Source organism: Cornus florida, unplaced genomic scaffold (assembly GCF_030987335.1).
Source record: "Cornus florida cultivar Cherokee Brave unplaced genomic scaffold, ASM3098733v1 CherokeeBrave_3.0.0_Hap2_Chr02, whole genome shotgun sequence".
NCBI classification, from domain to species: Eukaryota; Viridiplantae; Streptophyta; class Magnoliopsida; order Cornales; family Cornaceae; genus Cornus; species Cornus florida.
The window spans coordinates 66858997-66880686 of NW_026775572.1; the positions used below are offsets into that span (position 1 = coordinate 66858997).

General features: G+C 35.4%; 2 protein-coding genes and 1 long non-coding RNA gene across 3 annotated transcripts; all 3 read right to left on the minus strand.

Annotated features, from left to right (window-relative positions):
- Positions 1-9584: 9584 nt before the first annotated feature.
- On the minus strand, positions 9585-12925 carry LOC132295213 (uncharacterized). Its single transcript, XR_009478364.1, has 3 exons — positions 12621-12925; positions 12384-12487; positions 9585-9972 (listed from the first exon to the last, which is right to left on the minus strand). It is a non-coding gene; the product is annotated as an uncharacterized LOC132295213 (long non-coding RNA).
- A 9-nt stretch (positions 12926-12934) lies between these two features.
- On the minus strand, positions 12935-13615 carry LOC132296361 (RING-H2 finger protein ATL22-like). The gene has a single exon (XM_059794571.1). It carries the CDS (start codon positions 13613-13615, stop codon positions 12935-12937), a length of 681 nt encoding a protein of 226 aa, XP_059650554.1.
- A 2543-nt stretch (positions 13616-16158) lies between these two features.
- Positions 16159-21114, minus strand: LOC132295214 (uncharacterized). The gene is made up of 2 exons (XM_059793376.1): positions 20771-21114; positions 16159-20528 (listed from the first exon to the last, which is right to left on the minus strand). Exon 2 carries the CDS (start codon positions 20261-20263, stop codon positions 19364-19366), a length of 900 nt encoding a protein of 299 aa, XP_059649359.1. The 5' UTR covers positions 20264-20528; positions 20771-21114; the 3' UTR covers positions 16159-19363.
- Positions 21115-21690: the final 576 nt, after the last annotated feature.

The following is a 21690-nucleotide window of genomic DNA, read 5'->3' on the forward strand; positions in this document are numbered from 1 at the left end:
CCTGTTGCCCATGCTGTTTCTGAGCCAACCCAGGACACCGTTTGGCTGAATGCCCATAATCTCCACACTTATAGCAATGCCCCCTAAATATACTTGACTGCCCCTCCTGGTGATTACTCTGTAGCTGTCCCTGTCTAGTCTGAGGTGTTCCAGTCTGCTGAGTGGGAACTCCCTCTCTCTGAACTTCTGAATTACCCTTGTGCTTCTTCCAAGGCTGCTGGCCCTGGAATCTGCCCTTGTCATTCTGTCGGTTCCCATTATCATTCACTTTCGCAGCTGGCTGATTAGCAAAGTCTTTGCCACCCCGCTTCTCAGCCCTACTCTATCTGAAATCCTCATTCAGCTGATAAAGCTGCAAAGCTGCGTCCACCACTTGAGCATAAGTAGTGTAGGCTGGACTACCAGTAATAGCTCTCTTGATAGACCACATCAGTCCCTTGACGAAACTGTTGCGCTTCTTCTCCTCTGTATCCACTTCCTCCGGTGCAAAGAGAGATAAGCGTGTGAACTGCTGTTCATACTCCGCCACTGTCATGTTTCCCTGCTGCAGATTAAGAAACTCAGTCTTCATGGCTGCCCTAACCGCATAAGGGAAATACTTTTCTTCAAAGCGTGCACTGAACTCATCATAAGTCAATGCCATCCTCTCCTCTATGGTGGTAACTGACTCCCACCACTGCAGTGCATCCCCAACCAGCTTGAAGGTAGCAAGCATCTGCTTCTGAACCTTCGTGCACTGAACCAAGCGAAGATGTCGCTCGATGTCCTGTTTCCACTGGTGAGCTGCTCTCGCATCGGTGGAGCCCGTGAACTCAGGTGGACTCCCTTTTGTGAAAGAACTCCTGGCCTTCTCCCAAGTATCAGTCTGAACAACCGGTGCTGGTAATGGTGCCGGCTGTACCTGAGACTGATTCCGAAGTGCAGCTGTTACCCCAGCTTCTATAGCCCGAGCAATGAGGTCATTAATGTGAGAAGGATACTCTGGATCCCTGCCCTGAGCCGGAGCCTGCTGAACTTCTTCTTGCTCCTCCTGAAGCTGACCTTCATCCTGAAACCCAAGTCGTTGCTGCTCTTCCTCCATTTACTGACGCCGCAGGAAATATCGTTGCCTACGTGCCGCTCTCCTTTGCTACCTGTTTCCTTGCATGTCTTGTCCTCTTCTACCGTTAACCATTCTGTTTACACAGATGGACAGACATTAGAACGATTATAACGGACCGTAAAGGAATACAATGAATCCTAAACGTAAGCTCTAAGTAAAAGAGTACACAACGCGGAAGTCGCATAACGAAAGACACCCTAGGGACACTTGAACCTGGAGTGCTCTGATACCAACTATGATACCCCATAAATATCGGAACACGGGTTGATCAAGTCCGCGTACAAAAAGAATAAGTAAGACGCTGAAGAAAACTAATAAATAAAATTTTCCATTAATAACTCCCAATGGTTACAACTCGGGAATCCCGTAACTCAAGGACCCCTTAACTAAAAGTTACTATTTAGAATTCCAACCAAATAAATACTAATATCAACTGAAACAATTATAATATCCTACTTTTAAATAAACAGAAGGAATGGATAAGTCCTCCAGCTGCGGATCCTCAACCTTGAGACTTGACCTTCTAACAACCTGAAAAATAAATCGCGGGTTAAACCCTACGAGCAAGTTCACTCTACCAGGCCTCTGAAAACCAATAAATAGATCATCTCTGATCAAAAGCAAACCTACTAAAGTTTTAACCTTGATATACCATGATATACATATATGTATATATAACTAATTATATACAGTATAACGATAACATCTATAGCCAGGTGCATTAACTCCGAAACCATTACCAATGATTAAATAATAATTATATCTAGTCCAATCCACAATTTCTTTTTAAAAAACCTCCCCTAACCTTAATTCCATCATACACGGCAATTTAATAATTTAAATAATAAAATATAATTAAAAGAATATTATATTTAATTCCAAAACCAATAATGATTTTAAGTATTTAAATCTCATAGCCCATATCTAGGCTTTGACAAACCATCCATGTCACCCCCAGTATTATTTTATTAATATGTATAAACTAATACATTAACCTGTAAGTACTAGATTATTCTACTTTAAGAATATCTAATCATGATCCACCTTATACATATAATAATCATAGATGATATATTTTAATCATCAAACATATAGCCATATAATTATACCTTGGCAAATCAACCATGTCATTACAAATTTATCTATTTATATATTGGCAATTCAACCATGCCTCCTGAAAGTATATTTATTTATACATTGGCAATTCAACCATGCCTCCTTAAGTATATATTTTATGCATTGGCAAATCAACCATGCCTCCACAAATATATTTATTTACAAATTGGCAATTCAACCATGCCTCCACAAGTATATATATTTATACTTGTAAACTAACAACTCATCCATGCCTACAACTCAACAATGTATCAATTTTAAACTTAACAATAAGCTAATTAATACATAAACATCTCCTGCGGATGATAAACATATCACAAATTTACTAACCAGCCTCTCCAGATATATCAACTAAGAAAATAAGGATAATCATCTTAATTGATATGTATACCTGTACACATATATTATTTAATATGTATATATGTGTATAACTCATTTTTTTTTAATAATCTTTGATTATTTTAAAAAAACATATATACATATATATATATATATATATGTATATATATATTCCTCATTCTATACGAATCATAAATTAAATCAACCATGTATATATATACATATATAACTATATATACATATATACACCTCATTCTATGGTAAAATATTTAATTAATTATATTTACGCCAATTAAATGTTACTAAATATCGTAGCAACACTCTAAGGCTCTCAGAACACTAAGAACACACCTCCTAATGGTTAATTTTAACCCTAACAAGCTTAAAATAAATTCTGGAAAATCACTGGACACCACAGAACCTTACCGGAACCCCAAACACTTCCTCACGCGCCCCCACGCACCGCCAAATGTTCCTACATATGCTGCACGCGCTTCCACGCGCAAACCCAAACAACCACGCGCCTTCACATGCCCCTACGTGCACTCACGCGCTGCACACGCGCCTGATACTCCTTTTTTGGCTGATGTGGTATGCTGCCATTCGCTGGATGCATGCTTGTCCTTGTACACGCGTCACACAGGATCGTTTCACTGCATCTCTATATGCCTCCATGCACTAGCGCTGCATCACATCAACTCTCCCTTCAATCAGCCACATCTAAGGTTCAAATTTGTGGCACATTGAACCTCCATGCACCCGCATCACACGGAATCAATCTAGTTAACTTTAATTAATCCAATGGCCAAGATCAGCTTGTATACCAAATTCCTATGCACTCATCCACACTGGATTTCTCGCCCCTTGATGTGCCGACTCACAGTCACACATATATATAAACAGTATATATTTTCATATAATTTTGTTAACAATTATAAGAAAATAAAATATAATAATTTCCTAAAAATACAGAACAATACAAAAAAATATCTAGAAAAGTCCAAAAATTACAGAAAAATTCCAAAAACTCCAAAAACCCCAATTAATCATATTGGGTCCAAGATCAACCTATAGATTTATTTTAAAATAGATACAACACATATATGTATAAATTAAAACCCAAAATTCCAAAAGAATTAAAAACATAAAATTTCATACTTTTAATTCATCAGATCTAACTATGATTTAATTAATAAATTTATTTAAAGTCTTGATACTCAAGGTAAAATATTTATGAGTTCTAAGAGGAAAGTTAGAGAAAACTCGCCTGAATGTTTCGAAACGAAACCGACGCTCAAACTTTAATTATCTCTTCCAATTCCGACGTCCTCCTTTTCAGATCCGACCTCCTCCTTGTCAGCCCCTCTTCTTTCTCTCTCTCTGTCTCTTTTATTTTTCTAACGTGTAAAACATTTAACCCTAAAGCCTTATGTGTATTTTTAAACACATCAAAACCAAATCATTTTCCCATTATGATTAACATATAAAAGAAATAATATTTATCTTTTAAATAATATATAGACATACATATATTTTAATATAAATATATATATTACCTTCCATATATAACCATTAGTTAAATAAATTATATATACCTATATATATCAATATATATTTATATTGACATATATACCCCTCCACGTGATTTAATAATGAATTAAATTTATTAGCTACCAATAATTAACAATAAAGTTACACCAACGTAAAAACACACAAATCAAATAAATAATTCACTAACTAACATTTCACAAATCAAACACCATATAATTTTAACAAATAAAATTACAAAATATAATTTAATTAAAAAAAATACAATTTACCTACGCACTTAATTAAATAAAACAAATCACAACTATCAAGCACCTAATTAAATAAACAAATCATTTAAAAAAATAAAAATAAAAATAATATAATATAAATTAATTTAATTAATAAATCCTTTTTAAAATATCGGGGTATTACAGTTGTCACGGGTAAAGAAGTGTGTTAGGTAGGATCAAGTGTCCGATAAAAGGTTTGTGGTACGATCATTGATTATTGAAGATCTTGTTTTGAGGATTAGTGTCCTGGGTACAGGATAGTGCGCTTTACTGATTTGGTGACAAATGTTTATGCAGTTGTTAGGAGAATTGTTGTTTGGTCATCTTGAGGTTGATAAGTATAGTGATCGTCGTATAGTGCGATTAATAATTGTTGGTGCCGTTGTGTGATGGTGTAGTTACGTGTTAGATACCGAGTGTTTGGTCTGACGGGGATGTATAGAATTGAGATTTTGTGTGTCCTTTGAAGAATGAATTGAGGTTGGATGTTGTCTTATTCGGTGGTCTAATGACAGTTCTTTTCTCGGGCCTTGAAGCCTTTCGTAACTGTGTAAAGTAGGCTGATGTCCGTTTTGAGCCAGACACAAGGTCTAATTGGTCTTATATTATAATGAAGGGAGAGATGGGTATCCGCGATAGGTTTTAGTGGCTATGGTGTGTGATTGCCTGGTGACGTCCAGTATTAAGGGCAATAATGTTGGTGGGTTTATAATCTCTGGGTTTTGTGAAGTGTTCTTAGAGAATGTGGTTGTGGGCCTTCTTCATAATGAGGGTTGATTTCGAGGACGAAATCTTTTTAAGGAGGGTAAATTGATGTTTCCAATTTTTGCCATTTTTTATTTTTCCGGATTGTGTCGCTGCAAGGGTTCGTCTTTTGTTATTTTGCGTGCCAGACATCGTGGAGTGTGCCGATTATGTCTGAGAGTTGGTTGGGGCATTTTATTGAGTCCAGGACTCTTTAAAATGCAAGGGTGGCCATTTTCATATATTTCTGTTTTTCTGACTGGACGGTCCCGTGTGGGACCCGCTACCGAAAATTGTTGCATACCGGTATTTTAGTTGGGTTCATTTATAACATATATATATATTTTTATTTGTTGTGTTTTAAGTGGTTGTAAATTAAATGTGTATTTATGTGTGTATGTGGTGAAAATTGAAAACAAAAGAAAAATAAAAATAAAAATCTTGGTGGTGGGACCCACCACCCACACATTTTATGGCCAATAGAGATCATCTTGATCTCACATTTCACTTCCTCTCATTCTCTCTCACGCTGGTTCCTCTCTCCCGTTCTCTCACTTTTCTTTTTTCTTTTTCTTTTGTTCCAATCTTTAAACCTTAATTACTCTCTCAATACTTAGAGATTTTAAGTGCCGTTTGTGGCAAATTGAAGCCCACGATGAGATCTTCAAATCCATACCAGCAATTTCAACTTTTGGCCACTCTAGGAAGTCCAAAAATTGAGACCCATTTTGAGGGTTTGAAGTGAAAATTTGGGGCTTTTGGCTTAGATTGAGGTAGAGGTCTCTAATTTCCACTTTCTTGCACCTTTGTGAATTTTTCCACTAAAATTCTTGTCAAGCATGTTTAATTTGAGTTGATTGTTTTTAAATTGACTTACTTGGGTATGTGAAGCATGTTATTAGGTGTATTGTTTGATTTGAATGAAAAGCATGTTTAAATGTTGATTTTCTATACCTATTGTGTTGTTAATTGCTAGAAATGATGAATGTAAGTATGTATAATTTTCTTGGAATTTCTTGTAAAGCATGCTTAGTTATGTTAGATAAAAATCCCTTATTATCATGGTATTAATAGTATGAGAAGCATGCTAAGTTTACATTCCTTATATGCCTCGAATTTTATATGATATGAATTTGGGTTCGATTTTTGTTGAAGCTTTTGAGTTGATTATTTTATTTTATTTTATTTTGTATGCAAGAATGATATATATAAAATATGTGAAAATTGATATTGACATGTCATGGAAAGGCGTGATGCATTTACGCATGACATTGGGTATGAAAAGGGAAAAAATTTGAGTTGAAATGGAAAATTATTTTTGAAAGAAATAAAAGAAAATATTTTGGGAAAGGTTTTGATGAAAGTTTTGCTAAAAACCTAGTTGTCTAGGAGATTGCCTATGGGTCCGTGGCGTTAATGTGATCTAGAGAGAATTAGGGAGATTGCCCTAGCGTGGTTGAGTTAACTGGCCCGGACAGTTAGCCAATCCTTCTCTCGTGCCGCCATGGAGCTGCCATGGGACGGTTGCATTAACGGTTTGGAAATGATGGCAGAAATGGTTTTGGTAAAAATTGGGGAGTGACATTACATGGCATTGCATCCCATTGCACGGCATAATTTAATTATGACTTGGATTGTCGAATTTGTTGCTCTGTTTACCCCGGTATGGTATAATCCCTCTTCTTTATTTTTCTATTCATTGTGTGGATTCACGGGGTCACAAGAGGTGTGTCTTAGGCACCACCTACTGAGCAATTTGCTCACCCCATTTTATTTAACATTTTTCAGGGCCGGGAAAGGAAATAGTGGATGCCGATCCCTCTCAAGCATGAGGAGGACTAAAGATTTATTTTGTTACCTTTTGTGCTTTAGCTAATCTTTGTAAAGTCTCAAATTATGGAAAAGAGTATTTATTTTTTTGTAATCATGGCCATGTAATACAACTAAGATACTTGACTATTTTTGGATGTAAATTGAGACTATGAAAATGCTTAAGTTGAGTGGGGGGTTGATGTAATGTGGTACATTTTGCCGTGAATTCGGAAAGATTAGATAAATTCTGAAGGTCCAAGAGAGGCCATTGCATTTTTTTTTTTATGCATTTAAGCAGGTTGGCATAGAACCCTTTTTAGCAAAGGTAATGCCAAATTTTTTAAAAAAAAAAAAAAAAAAATTGGCATCAGTTTAGGGTCGTTGCATTTTTGGGTTTTAATTTTCAATTTTGTTAGTAAAGAGTGATTTTCTTTTTCTTTTTTTTTTTGACACTAATAAAGAGTGAATTAATTACTTGAAAACTAATTGTGATATTGTTTTGAAATGTGTTTTAAATATTTATTGTATAGTTTTAAATATAAGGTGAAAAACAATATTTTTTTTCAAAAATAAATTTTCTAAATTACAATTTGCTAGTGTGTACGTATATAGCAGATGACTACCGCCCATGTTCGAATCCCCTGATTCACCTATAATATTGTATGTGTTACGTTTTGATTTGATGTAATAATATGGTGTAACGGGTGGACATTTGTCTATTACTCAAAAAATTTAGTTATTGGGTAGTTCTGCATATCCACTCATTTATGCCAATTTCACTTCACATCCGGATCCGATGTGGGACAAGTCTCTCCCACCCGAACTCGCAACTCTCTCATTGTGATCGGGCCACTATGCCTACCTGGGTGACACATTCGGACGCCTTTTGGATCGGGCACTTGGTGTGATACCAAATCAAAGACTGGATCTGATTCTGATATCAATTATAACGAATGAGCGATTACCCCATTCATTCAAAAACTTAAATTATTAAATAATATTATATACTGACTCATTTATACTCATTTTAAATTTTTCCTTATGACATATCGCATGTATTGCATTTTTACGTAATAATATCAGATATGTTGCAACTTTATGTAATATTTTGTCGGCGATATAAGATGTTTGAGTGTGCATCAAAACCAGATGATCTTGATGCCACAAAAGTACCATACCTGTCTTTGTACAAGAGATGAAATAAAGTGAGAAAAGTGAGAAAGGTCCTGTCAACGCTGGGGTGGGGTCAAGGGCTTTGTCGGCCACATCCAAGATGCGCGGGAGTTTTTTTGCTTGTAAGCGTCAACCGTTTGTTCATGTTCAAAACACTCCGTGCTAGTTTGATATGTTTATTAAGTGAGTTTCACCTGTTAATTTATTTTTAAAAGGGATATATTTAATATTTCATCAAATAATAAATTCAAAAAAAATGTGTGCCAATTAATTGAAAATATTCAAAATGAAAAAAAAAAATAGCAAACCAAGTAATTGGGCCAAAGCAAGTAAAAGATTACATATGTCATATTAATAATTTAGTAACTTTTCAATTCTAACCTGACACGATTAAATAAATAGATTAATTGTGTCAATCCGTTTATAACCCGAACTCGTTTAAGATCAATCTAAACTCGTTTATTTTGTGTTGTGTTCGAATCATGTTAGCGAGTGGTGTTGAAATTTGATACCCCTACCTTAACCCCTTATCATTTTCTTTTTTCTCTTTGAAAGTTGAACAAAATTATCATTTTATTTCTTTTTTAATATTTTATCCCCCTCCTATTATGGAAGAGACAAGTGAAATTAGAAATAATGACCTCACTGGCATTCTCATTTAATCGCATAGGTTTTCATTCCGGCAAGCTCTACTTTATCCTAGTTTTGCCGAGAGAACATTTCATTTTTCACCTTAAATTGGTCAAAATATACGGGATATCTTATTTTTCGTGGAGGATTAGATTCAACCAACCAAGGATTTATGGTAGACTGATGATGTACGCAGTTCTTGAGAACTAACATTCTCTTTAGTGCACTTGTATTATGCTGGTTACTCCTTGGGTTGAGATCAACCTAGTTGTTAGGTTGATCCCAGCCGTCACCAATGCAATACGCAATATGTACAGGTCATTGCAGAGGAGTTTACTCCACACTTGGCAACAAAAGTACAAGATGGTCATGACTACTTAACATATAAAAGATAGTGTAAATGCATTTAAAAGTTCATAAGAAACATGTAAAAGAAAGTGTAAATGCATAACTAACACCATTGATGATTAAATATGTTCAGGCTATATTTGGTTGTAGGGAATTGTAGCTTTGGAATTGAAATTGAAAAGCAGTAACTCACGAAATTGAACCAAAATTTTATCTAATTCCACCAATGCCATTCCAAGATTCCAATTTCGTTTAACCGAACACAGCCTTTAGCTATGTTTGACAGACATGAGATTGGAGCTTTGGTATTAAAATTGGTGAAATTGGAGATAAGTGACTCATAAAATTGAACTAAAATTTTCTCCAATTCCATTCCGCCAAACACAGCCTTTCAGTATTTTAATCCCCATTCAAAATACACCATCCAATTCCTTCAAAGCAATTTATATAGAAATCTTCAAATGTCTTCCATGAATGCATTAAAAGAAAATATTGCATTGTATTAAGCTAAAATTTTGACAAATAATGTCATTTAAGAACAATCGATGCGAGAAAATTAAGTCAAGAAAGGAGAAACAAAATTGTCGCAGCTCAGTTTTCATGTCCAATATTTCTTAACTACATACTTCATTTGAGGATCCAAAATTATGGACTTTTACTTTGCAACTTATTTGAAACACACAGACAAAAAAGGATGGAATTTTAGACCAATCAATGGTTCCAAAAAAATCCTGCATTTTCCTGATCCAGAAAATCATGAAATACAAAATGAAATTAACCAACTCTACAGTCCTCCATTCACCTCCACAGGTATTACAGTCCCTTGAGAATTGATTAAGTTGATTTTTTCCACCCATAGAATCAAAATCTGGTGACTCCTTTGTCTTCCTACATCAGAACATGCAATATTAGAACCCCAATATTGATCCTGACAATGCTAGATAACAATTAATAAGTATCTGCTAATGAGTTCTTGAACAAAGCAACAAAAACAACAACAAAAAATCTGAATAAAATCCCAGTTCTAGATCAAACACCCTAATTCAGAAATCATATCGCATGGCCTCTGTCATCAGTTTTTTCTTTCTGAGTTTCCATCATCAATTGATAGACTAATTTACAAGCATTTTTGTGCAACAGAACAACATGGTGATGTATGTTTTATATTCAGTTTCATTATTGGCATCCTACAGGCTATAACAGATTTAACTTCACTTGTACAAAGCATGAAAACAATAAAAAGACAGAATCGGAAATTTCTACATGGAACAAGAACTAGAATATCTGTAATCAAGTTTCATTTTGGATTAAAGTCTTTTGTCATGTTTACTTTAAGTTTGCAGCTACAAGTATTTTCCTCTTTAAATTTTCTCATGTTTAAGGAGCCAAGAGTATTTTGGCAATTTATAATTTCTAGATACACACCTAGAATGCAACATACTGCAAAGTACTACTATACTGGAGATCCCCTGCTTAATCTGAAACAGTACCATAGCTCCTAACTACTGCTATCCCCAAAAGATCATGATAAAGATGCTTCAGCGCCACAATGCCACGCCAAGTATCATAATGAAACCTCACCATTTGACACTCTCCAACTCTAAGTTACATAAATTCTCCCAGCCCAACCTAAAACCTTTTGAAAGTCTTGTACTATGAAAATTACTAACTACACTCGAAGTCCACCACCCCTAACACTCCCGTACTTCCCTTCTAAAGCCATAATCCACAAGCTACTACAAGGGGCAAAATAATTCTCGTTGAGTAACAGTAAGTATAATCTTTTAGACAAATGTAGTGTTTCACTCTCAATCGAGTAACATAGTAATTTTGTCTTGAAGGATGAACACAATGGCAACCCGAGGTAGGTTGAAGGAAGTAGTTGATTCTACAACTCGGAGTTGCATCCTGACCATCCCTATCTTGAGGATTGACTAGTAATCATTGTCTCTGTGTTGGCATATTCACATCATAGCCCCATGTCCCAACTCGGACTTGAACCATACACACCCCTTTGATGGCAGAAGAAACCAATCAAGTAGTGCCAAAACAATAATGTCTTCAATACTATGTTTATGCTTTCCCCATCTAGCCCACTAGCACTATTCTCAGCTTTGCTACATTATGCCTACATTTTTTCCACATTTAAGATGTTCCGAATAGTACTTCCTTTGAAGTCTATTAGCAAACCAATCAACTCAAATCTGGATTATTACTAAAAATGATACATTCTTAAGTTAAAAATGGCAGAAGAAACCAATCAAGTAGTGCCAAAACAATAATGTATTCAATATATGTCTATGCTTTCCCCATCTACCCCACTAGCACTGTTCTCAGCTTTGCTACATTATGTCTACATTTTTTCCACATTTAAGATGTTCCGAACAGTACTTCCTTTGAAGTCTATTAGCAAACCAATCAACCAAAATCTGGATTATTACTAAGAATGATACATTCTTAAGTTAAAAAAGGGAAAGGAAAGATAAAGCATGAATCTTATGATATGAAAAATGTTGGAATTTTATTATGCTAATTTGAGTGTGAGTAGTAAAACATAATATAATAGGGAACACGGTAAGAGTTGAGCAATTACATCAGTTCCCGGTGTTCATGATTATTTTGTGCTTCCAGGAAAGAAGTTTATCCATTCCATGTATGTGGAAAATGTACAAACATTACACGCTCTGTTCCATCAAATGATATTTTAATGTTTTTAAAGAACCAGAACCTTTTTCTCTGCAGATTCTTATGTTAGTCACCCGCCAAGGGTAAAGAAGTTTAATAAAGAGAATTCAAGAATAATGCTCTAGAGTTGCATCAATTGCAGCTGAACCAAGGCTTAAACTTTGTAAGCACACAGAATTATATACTACAAGTGCAGAAGTTAGCCAAGGCAAATACAAAAAATTCTAACTAACTTGTAGCAAAGGAAGCATATTCTCAGGAAAAAAAGAAGGAAAAAAGGCAATAGAAGTAGTATACTTTAATAAATGTAAAAAAGTTGAATTAAATGTGCCTAAGGAAAGCCTCGGATTACGCAAGCACACAGAAATTTCAAAGGCCCCAGTAGCTCTATATTAGGCATATCTGAAACAAAATCAATAGAATTATATAAAAGCAGGCTCTTCCCCATTGAAAAGTACCCATGAAACTTAGCCCATACAAAATTAGGGAAGTACCAGGTATTCAGCACCTCTTATATGGATAATGAACATGTAGTAACTATGATTTTGTCATGCTTTATGCAAGTCAGAATAAAATAGCATATTCAGCAGTTCATTAGCAAAAATTTAACTCACCAATCTACATTAGGTGATGGCTGCTTCCCAGCTCGGTTGTCTTTCTACAACATTTCTTCCAATAGTGCCAATTTTAGTGTTTGGTAACTCCAACCCAGTGTGCTCTGCCAGCCAAAAGTTATATATACAAAACCAAGATTTATGCAAAAGAAAATTAAGACGGAGTTGAATCGAAAAAGAAGATGCAATTTGAGAACCTAAATTGTTGACTAAATGAGAGAAGATTTGTGAGTGAACCTGAAATTTACCCAATGAATCTTCTCCAAAGATCCCATTCATATGTTCGTTTTTCATCATGTCCTTTTCCCTCTTTCCAAAACAAATATTGTGTGGAGTTCTTAAAAAATTGATATATATATATATATATGAATTTCTCAAACAATAACAATGAATTGATCTAACACTTGCTTTTATAATACAAGGCATATATGGCACCCACAGTACTACAAATCTCCAAACTTACACACAGGACTAATCTCCAAAATTACTTCAAATATACATATTACATAGCCAACTCTAATATATATATATATATATATATATATATAGCCTCAAGTATCAACGCAACTGCTGATGGGCATCTGAAAGCGGCATAGTGGACAGAAATTACTAACTCGGAGCCAACGAAGAATGCAGTCGCCATGGAAAACATGAGAGCAAGGCATTCGGGTTGCCTCCAAACCAACCAAAAGCTCCTCCAAGCATATCACACATTTCATCCCAGTACCCCAATTTTCGACTTTCACCTTCTCCAACGCCTCCACGGATGCGTCACTAGCCGGTACTTGCCTCAATTCCATTGTATATTCTTCTTCGTCTTCCGCACAGGCCACTACGTCTATAGACACTATCATGGGCAGAACTTTTTTTTCCCTGAGATTTTGTTTCACCATTGATTCGGCAGATTTAAGGATGCGATGAATCATGAAAGGCTGAACATGCAAGGGGATACCTAGGTCACAGAGCATGGATGATATTGTGGACCATGATGTATTGTTGTCGTCACATATCAATCGGTCACATGGAACCCAGAATTGCATACAACGTGTATGGCACTCTAAGCGATCAAAATCATCTTCAGAATCATCATCACCATCGTCGTCCGTGAGATCGGACGGAGGATATGTGAAACGAACGTGGAACTTCATGAAGAATTGTCTACATGGACTGGGTAGTTCGGCGATGGGTATGATTGAAGAATCACCCTCCCATGCGTCGCAAGAGTGGTCCATTCTTGAACGGATTCTTGATCGGAGAACGGATTCTTGAACGGATCGGAGAGAGCAAGCAGAAGACCGGTAGTGAAAAACTGAGTGAGAGAGAAATGATGGATATGGAGAGAGAGATGATGGGTACGGAGAGAGAGATGATGGGTACGAATTCTTGAACGGAGTGAGCAAGCAAAACACCGGTACTGAAAAAATTGAGCGAGAGAGATTATGGGTCTGGAGAGGGATGATGGGTATGGAGAGAGATGATGGGTACGAATTCTTGAACGGAGAACGGATTCTTGAACGGAGAGAGCAAGCAAAACACCGGAACTGAAAAATTGAGTGAGAGAGATGATCGGTGAATTAGGGCTTTATTTTGGTAAATCTATATTTTGTTTGTGCTTAAGTTTCCCTACAGTTCTACTTAAAAGGATTGCGGTAATGACCCAATTCCAACCTGTGAATTACGGTTTTATTTAGGAAAAAAAAAAAAAAAAATTGGGTTTTATTTTGGTAAATCTATCTTTTGTTTTTGTGTTTGCGCCTCAAATGATGTTAATGGGTCTTTCGTTATTTGGCCCATATACCTTACCCTGACATATTCACGAGTTCTCTCTTCTTCTTCCTTTTTTTTAAATTATTTTTTTTATCTTAATTAATTACCGTACATATTTTAAGAGAATCAACCCCACATTTGAAAGAAAACAATGAGTTTTTGCAGTCAAAAATTGTTAATTTAAGAGAGCCATGGTGTCCTGTATTTTTTTTTTTGCATTTTTTGATATTTATTATTATTTTTAAATTATTATTTTCGGGCATCCATGCCATTTGTCATTTAGGGTATTTATTTGAGTTTAAAATTTTTGGGTTTTATTTTGTTAAATCTTTCTATTGTTTTTGTGTTTGCGCCTCAAATGATGGGCCTTTGTTAATGGGTCTTTTGTTATTTGGCCCATATGCTTACGCTGACATATTCACGAGTTCTCTCTTCTTCTTCTTTTTTTTTCAATTATTTTTTTTTTTATCTTAATTAATTACATTACATATTTTAAGAGAATCACCCCCACCATTTGAAATAGAACAATGAGTTTTTGCAGTCAAAATTTGTTAATTTAAGAGAGCCACGGTGTATCTTCCTTTTTCTTTTTCTTTTTTTTTTTGGCATTTTTCGATATTTTTTTTTATTATTTTAAAATTATTATTTCCGAGAATCAATTCGCATGCCACCAGGGTTTCGATTGTCATTTAGGGTATTTATTTGAGTTTAAAACTTTTAGAAATGCATTACAATTTACTCCACCATGTTATATTACGATTATAACATGTTGAGTTAAATGGATATAAACGGATTGAACCCTTCAATCCTAACCTAACACAATTAAATAAACAAATTAATCGTGTCAATCCGTTTATGACCCGAACCTATTTAAGATCAATCCAAACCCACTTATCTCGTGTTGTGTTCGAATTCTATTAGTATTTTGACCTCACTAGTATTCTCATTTAATTGCATAGGTTTTTATTCCGGAAGACTATACTTTTTCCCAATTTTGTCGAAAGAACAACCCATTTTTCACCTTAAACTGGTCCAAATATGCAAAATTTCTTACTTTTCGTGGAGGATTAGATTCAAGCAACCGAGGATGCCTGGTTGACTGATAACGCACAACGTCATTTAGCTATTGCAATTATTTTCCTGGTATCGTCATATGCATAAGACAACAAGGGCATTGGTCATGGCCTAAAGGAAATTTTAGAAGCTGATCAAAATTCTTGAGAACTAACACCTGCACTTGTATTCCGTTGGTCACTCCGAGGGTCGAGATTAACTTAGCAATGGGTCTATTCTGTTGTTGAATCGATCTCAGCCGTCACCAATGCATCACAGTCATTGAAGAGGCTTTTAACTTCCCAATTGGCAACAAAAATTGATTACATCCTCAAACTCTACACCATACATGCTTATCTAACACAGGTGACCACTTTTATGATCTTTTTGAAATATCAAGTACAAGATGCCGCCCATATCTAGCACTTGGGTGTGGGTTCAATTCTCCTCCAACTCTATAAGCTCCTGACTTAAAATGTTACTTGGGTAGCCGGGGGGTTTACCTGGGACCTACAAGTCCAAAGGGTGGATAGTTGCAACGGTTTCCGCGTCATAAAAAAATAAAAATAAAAAATAAAAAAGTTCGTGACACTAAACATGTAAAAGAAAGTGCAAATGCATTTAAGAGTTCAACATAAACATGTAAAAGAAAGTGTAAATGCACAATTAACACCATTGATGATTAAATGTGTTCAAACTAAGAATGCATGGATCTATTTTAATCTTCATTCAGAATACACCATCCTTCTTCCTTCAAAGCAATTTATATAGAAATCTTCAAATGTCTTCCATGAATGCAGTATGTCCTCCTTGACCCATATGTATTAAAAGCAAATATTGCATTGTATTAAGCTACAAACTTGACAGCTAATATCATTTAAGCATAATCGATACGAGAAAATTAAGACAAGAAAGGAGAAAGAATATTGTCACAGCTTGGTTTTCATGTCCAAGATTTCTCAACTATATACTTCATTGAGGATTCAAAAGACAAATAAGAAATTTTAGACCAATCAATGGTTCCAGAAAAGTCCTGCATTTTCCTGAACCAGAATATCATGAAAAACAAAATGAAACCAACTCTACAATCCTCCATTCACCTCCACAGGTATTACAGTCCCTTGAGAATTGATTAAGTTGATTTTTCCAACCATAGAATCAAAATCTGGTGACTCCTTTGTCTTCCTACATCAGAACATGCAATATTAGAGCCCTTCAAATCATAGATAACACTTAATAATTTTATAAGCTTTGGTAGTGATCCGGACAATGCTAGATAACAGTTAAGTATCTGTTAATGAGTTCTTTAACAAAACAACAACAAAAAAAATAAAATCTGAATAACATCCCAGTTCTAAATCAAACACCCTAATTCAGAAATCATATCGCATGGCCTCTGTCATTGGTTTTTTTCTTTCCGAGTTTCCATCATCAACTGATAGACTAGTTTACAAGCATTTCAGTGCAATAGAAGCAACGTGTCAATGTATGTTTTATATTCAGTTTCATTATTGCTAATATTTATCTTGACACCAATTCTCATCCGAAATCTTTGTAGCCTTAAAATAACATCATTCGTAGTAATTCAACCTGCCATAATGCTTCTCCCTAAAGTTTTTTGACATCCTATAACAGATCCAACGTCACTTACAAAGCATGAAAACAATAAAACGACAGAATCGAAAATTTCTGCATGGAACAAGATCTAGACCATCTGTAATCAAGTTTCGTGTTGGATTGAAGTCTTTAGTCATGTTTATTTTAAGTTAGTAGCTACAGGTATTTTCCTCTTTAAATTTTCTCATGTTTAGGGAGTCAATAGTATTTTGGCCATTTCTAATTCTTCTAGACTTGCAGTATACAGACTGTAATAGAGCCTTAGCGGTCCCGGGTCATATTTTGAGTCAAGTAATGTTTTTAGGTCTTTATCAGTGGCCTTTACTAGTGAATAGCATTGTTAGTTAAACATTGCTCTCCTAACTGAACAATGTGACGAAAGATGATTAACTATCTGAAATGTTCCCTTCCAGATACGAAAATCAATAATCAAAATCTTCACCAATGCTGCTCTCAAAAAGAAAACAATAATAAATAAATAAAATAAAAAATAAAACATTCACTGACTCAGGTTTATGTGTCAAAGTGTGGTACATATGTGTTTTAAGTGTTGGAATCATCTAATACCCAGAACTCTTCTAGACAAATGTAGTGTTTCACTCTCAATCGAGTAACACAGTAATTTTGTCGTGAAGGATGAACATAATGAACACAATGGCAACCCGAGGTAGGTTGAAGCAAGTAGTTGATTCTACAACTCGGAGTTGCAGCCCGACCATCCCTATCTTGAGGATTGACTAGTACTCATGTTCACATCATAGAACATCCATATCCTGTATCTGTTTCCATGCTATAAAACTTCCATGGAACCAAGAATCTTTTTGTTTTTCGTTTGATTTAGTAAGATGTATACTGCCCCATATTGGACCAATCAAAAGAAAAACTAGACGGATAGACTTGAACCATACACATCCCTGTGATGGCAGAAGAAAACAATCAAGTAGTGCCAAAACAATAATGTCTTCAATTCTATGTTTATGCTCTCTCCATCTACCCCACCAGCACTATTCTCAGCTTTGCAACATTATGTCTACGCTTTTTCCACATTTAAGATATTCTGAACAGTACTTCCCTTGAGGTCTATTAACAAACCAAACAACTCAAATCTGGATGAATCTTATGATATGAAAAATGTTGAATTTTATTAAGCTAATTTGAGTGTGAATAGGAAAACATAATATATGAGGGAACATGATAAAAGCCAAGCAATTACATCACTTCCCGGTGAAGTCTAATATGTTCATGATTATTTTGTGCTTCTGGGAAAGAAGTTGATCCATTCCATGTATGGAAAAAAATATACAAACATTACATGTTCTGTTCTATCAAAAGATATTTTAATGTTTTTAAAGAACCAGTTTCTCTGCAGATTCTTATGTTAGTCACTGCCAAAGGTTGCATCAATTGTAGCTGAACCAAGGCTTAAAGTTTGTAAGCACACAGAATTATATGCCACAAGCGCAGAAGTTAGCAAAGGCAAATATAAAAAATTCTAACTAACTAGTAGCAAAGGAAGCATATTCTCAGGAAAAAAAAAAGAAAAAAAAAAAAAGGAGAAAAGGCAATGGAAGTATACTATAATAAATATAAAAAAGTTGCATTAAATGTGCCTAAGGAAAGCCTTGGATTACGCAAGCACACAAAAAGTTCAAAGGCCCCAGTAGCTCTATATTAGGCATATCTGATACAAAATCAGAAGATTTATATGTGCTCAAAGCAAGCAGGCTCTTCCCCATTGAAAAGTCTCCATGAAACTTAGCCCATACAAAGTTAGGGAAGTACGAGGTATTCAGCACCTCTTATATGGATAATGAACATGTAGTAACTATGATTTTGTCATGCTTTATGCAAGTCAGAATAAAATAGGGTCCTGCAACAAAAAGAAGTCAAACTCATGGAATGGTTATAAAGCAAAAACAATTGATGTTGGTATCTGTGTTGAAATTTTATCATTTAACTTTGAGGAAGAGATACTTACAGCTAGGCAGAACATTCTCAGCATGAGCCAAACAAAAATGTCATACAGCAACAAGTAAGAAAATGATGGCATGCTAATGCTTCATACTAAGTGCACGAGGCTCTCACCATTGCCGGGTCTGAGGAGGGTTAGATGTATATAGCCTTACCTCCACATGCGGCGAGGCTGTTTCCCGTTTCGAACCCGTGATCTCCAGGTCACAATGGAGCAACCTTACCGTTGTGCCAAGGCCTGCCTTCAATGATTCACATTCTTTATAAAATATTTTTGAAAAAAAAAAAAAACCAAGAGCAATCAGAGAGTTCATTGCATAACCATCAAGCAAACTAAATTCAATTTAGATTTTTTAATAGAAATTAAAAATAAAATCAGGAAATACCTAGTTCAAGGATATACAAGCAAGAACAAAAGAAACCTCTGATCTTTAAAGTTGCTTGAGTTCCTCGAGAGGAAAATAGTAAAGGAAAAACAGAAGCATCCATTTGTAATCAAGTATGACTCAGTGACATAGTAAATAAAATTCACAGCTCACTACAAGTATTTGTTAGCACTCAATGAGAATCCTCTATTCACTCTTTGAAGCATACAAAATCAAAGAGAAACCAAGACATTGAGATTGCGAATCTCGGAATCTCTGGGACCAAGAGCAATGTGACATATGGGGATCGGATAGGGCTTGGCTGGCCCACAACTTTTCAGCCGAAAGGCTGGTCTTGAACATAAAAACTGCATTTCCGAGTGACGAACCAAAAAGCCAATTATGAACATCCCAAAGTACTTCAACAGCAAGGCCATCAACCAAGATGATGTGGTTACCCCTGAACTTCCACAGCAACCGCTTCACCTGCATCACGGTTTTACTGTCTACGCGGACGATGAGGCAAGGGTCATTAATGCCAGTGGTGTCACATTCAATCACAAGATCATGCAGTTGGCCATTATTGCAGAACTGAGCCTTGGTGCTGAATATCTTCTTACCGAAGATGTGCTCTCTTTTGGCTATGAAAATGGCTGTGGAAGGAACAGGGCTGGCACTGGTTTTCTTGAAAGCTTCTTTTTTCATGTCCCCAAGAAGGAGAATCATTTGTCGATTGAATGCGATCCCCAAGTAGAATCCCTCCAATGGCTCAGGCCCAGACCCAAATCTAGCTGAGGAAAGGTCCCAGTAAATGTCAATTTTACTAGAATCTGCCTCCAAACTTTTTGATCCTCTCTTCTTAGAGAACAACCAGGGCTTTATTTCGACCTTACAGAGGCACTGATTGGTGTTATCATCAATGGCAACACCAAGCCCTTGACCCATCAAATTTTTACTCCATGTAACAGTAATCAAGCCAGACCGGCCTCCCAATCGACATTGATAAACACAAGTAACTAAATTCTGAGCAGATTTATTGGTACTTGATGACGAGAAATCAGCAACTTGAACTCCGTTTTCACCAAAACAAGATGGAAAATCCCTCATATTGATACCTAGAGAACTTGATTTTTACTTCTTTTTTTTTCTCTACTTTTCTCTCAGGTTTATACAGAAACAGTTGGTTTTCAATTCCATATTTCACAGAAAATAGGACTGGGAGGATTGAAGCAAACACAACAAGAGCAAAGAGCCAAAAATGTAAGAGCCACTTACCTCAATCAGAGATAATCAAAGACCCATCTCAGAAATTCTTCAGAAATCTGCTTGGCAAGGTCTGATTTGATCTGGGTATAGAGTTTCAGATCCATTTCTGCACAAACCCATAAATCAAAGTTGAGTGAGAGGATGAGGGTCCCTCTAGATTAGAGACAAAATTGGGGAATGTAGGTCGTAGAAACTAATGTAGAGAGAGAATCAGACAAGATGGGAGACTACCCATACAAATTTCACTGTCAAAAAGACCAACTCTGAATGTCCAAATTCTTATATATATAATCCCACAAATTTGAAAAGATAAAGATAAAGAAAAAAAAAAAGTAGAGAGAGAAATACCTCAAGATGATGACAGCCTTGAATACTCAAATGAAGATGAAGGAAAAGGCAAGATTGTAGGACATTGCAACTGTGTATTGCTGTAAAGGCTGGTGGTTGAACACTACTCTACACTGATAAAAGGGAAAAAGAATCTCTGTTTTGTATTTTCTCTCTCTACACTATCTCTCCTATCTTCTCTCTCTATCTCAATGTCATTTCTTTAGCTGACATACCCACATGTAATATAGATTAGAACCCGAAAAATTATGCTAAAATTTCACAGACAGAAACTCTTTGACAGCTTCTCTCTCTTGCAAACACAGTATTCGAAATTTCGAACCTTTACCAAAGTGTACATATATAATGTATAACATATATATATATATATATATGCAAGAGACTTGAAATTGTGAAAGAAAAGAAAAAATCTCCTTGAGTTAAACTGAAGAGATCGTGAGATGTAATTATTGTATTTTTACTACATATATTTTTACAAAAGTGTGGGAGAGAGTCATGATTACAAAAGAAAACGGTTTCTGAAAGTTGGAATGGACCAGCATACATGTGCCAACGCATCATCATTCATTCCTCTCTCTCTTCTTTCCATCTATATATATATATATATATATATTAAAGTCATGTCACCCACTAGTCACTACATGATCTCGTGATAGTTATCATAAACTCTTGTCTAAATTAACAATTTTTTTTGCCCTACGACAAGAATAAATTTAAAAAATTTAGACACAAGACTAATGTACAAGTTTCAAGTAGCTAATATTAAAAGGATCTCACTAAAATAAGAAAAAATAAAAACTTGAGTTTGCAAAATATCATAGAATAGAAAATATATTACTGCTAAAGAAGATAGATAGTTTGATTTGGGCCAAATTAAGTAAAAAAATATAATATATTCAAGTTTAACCATTTGTGTAACT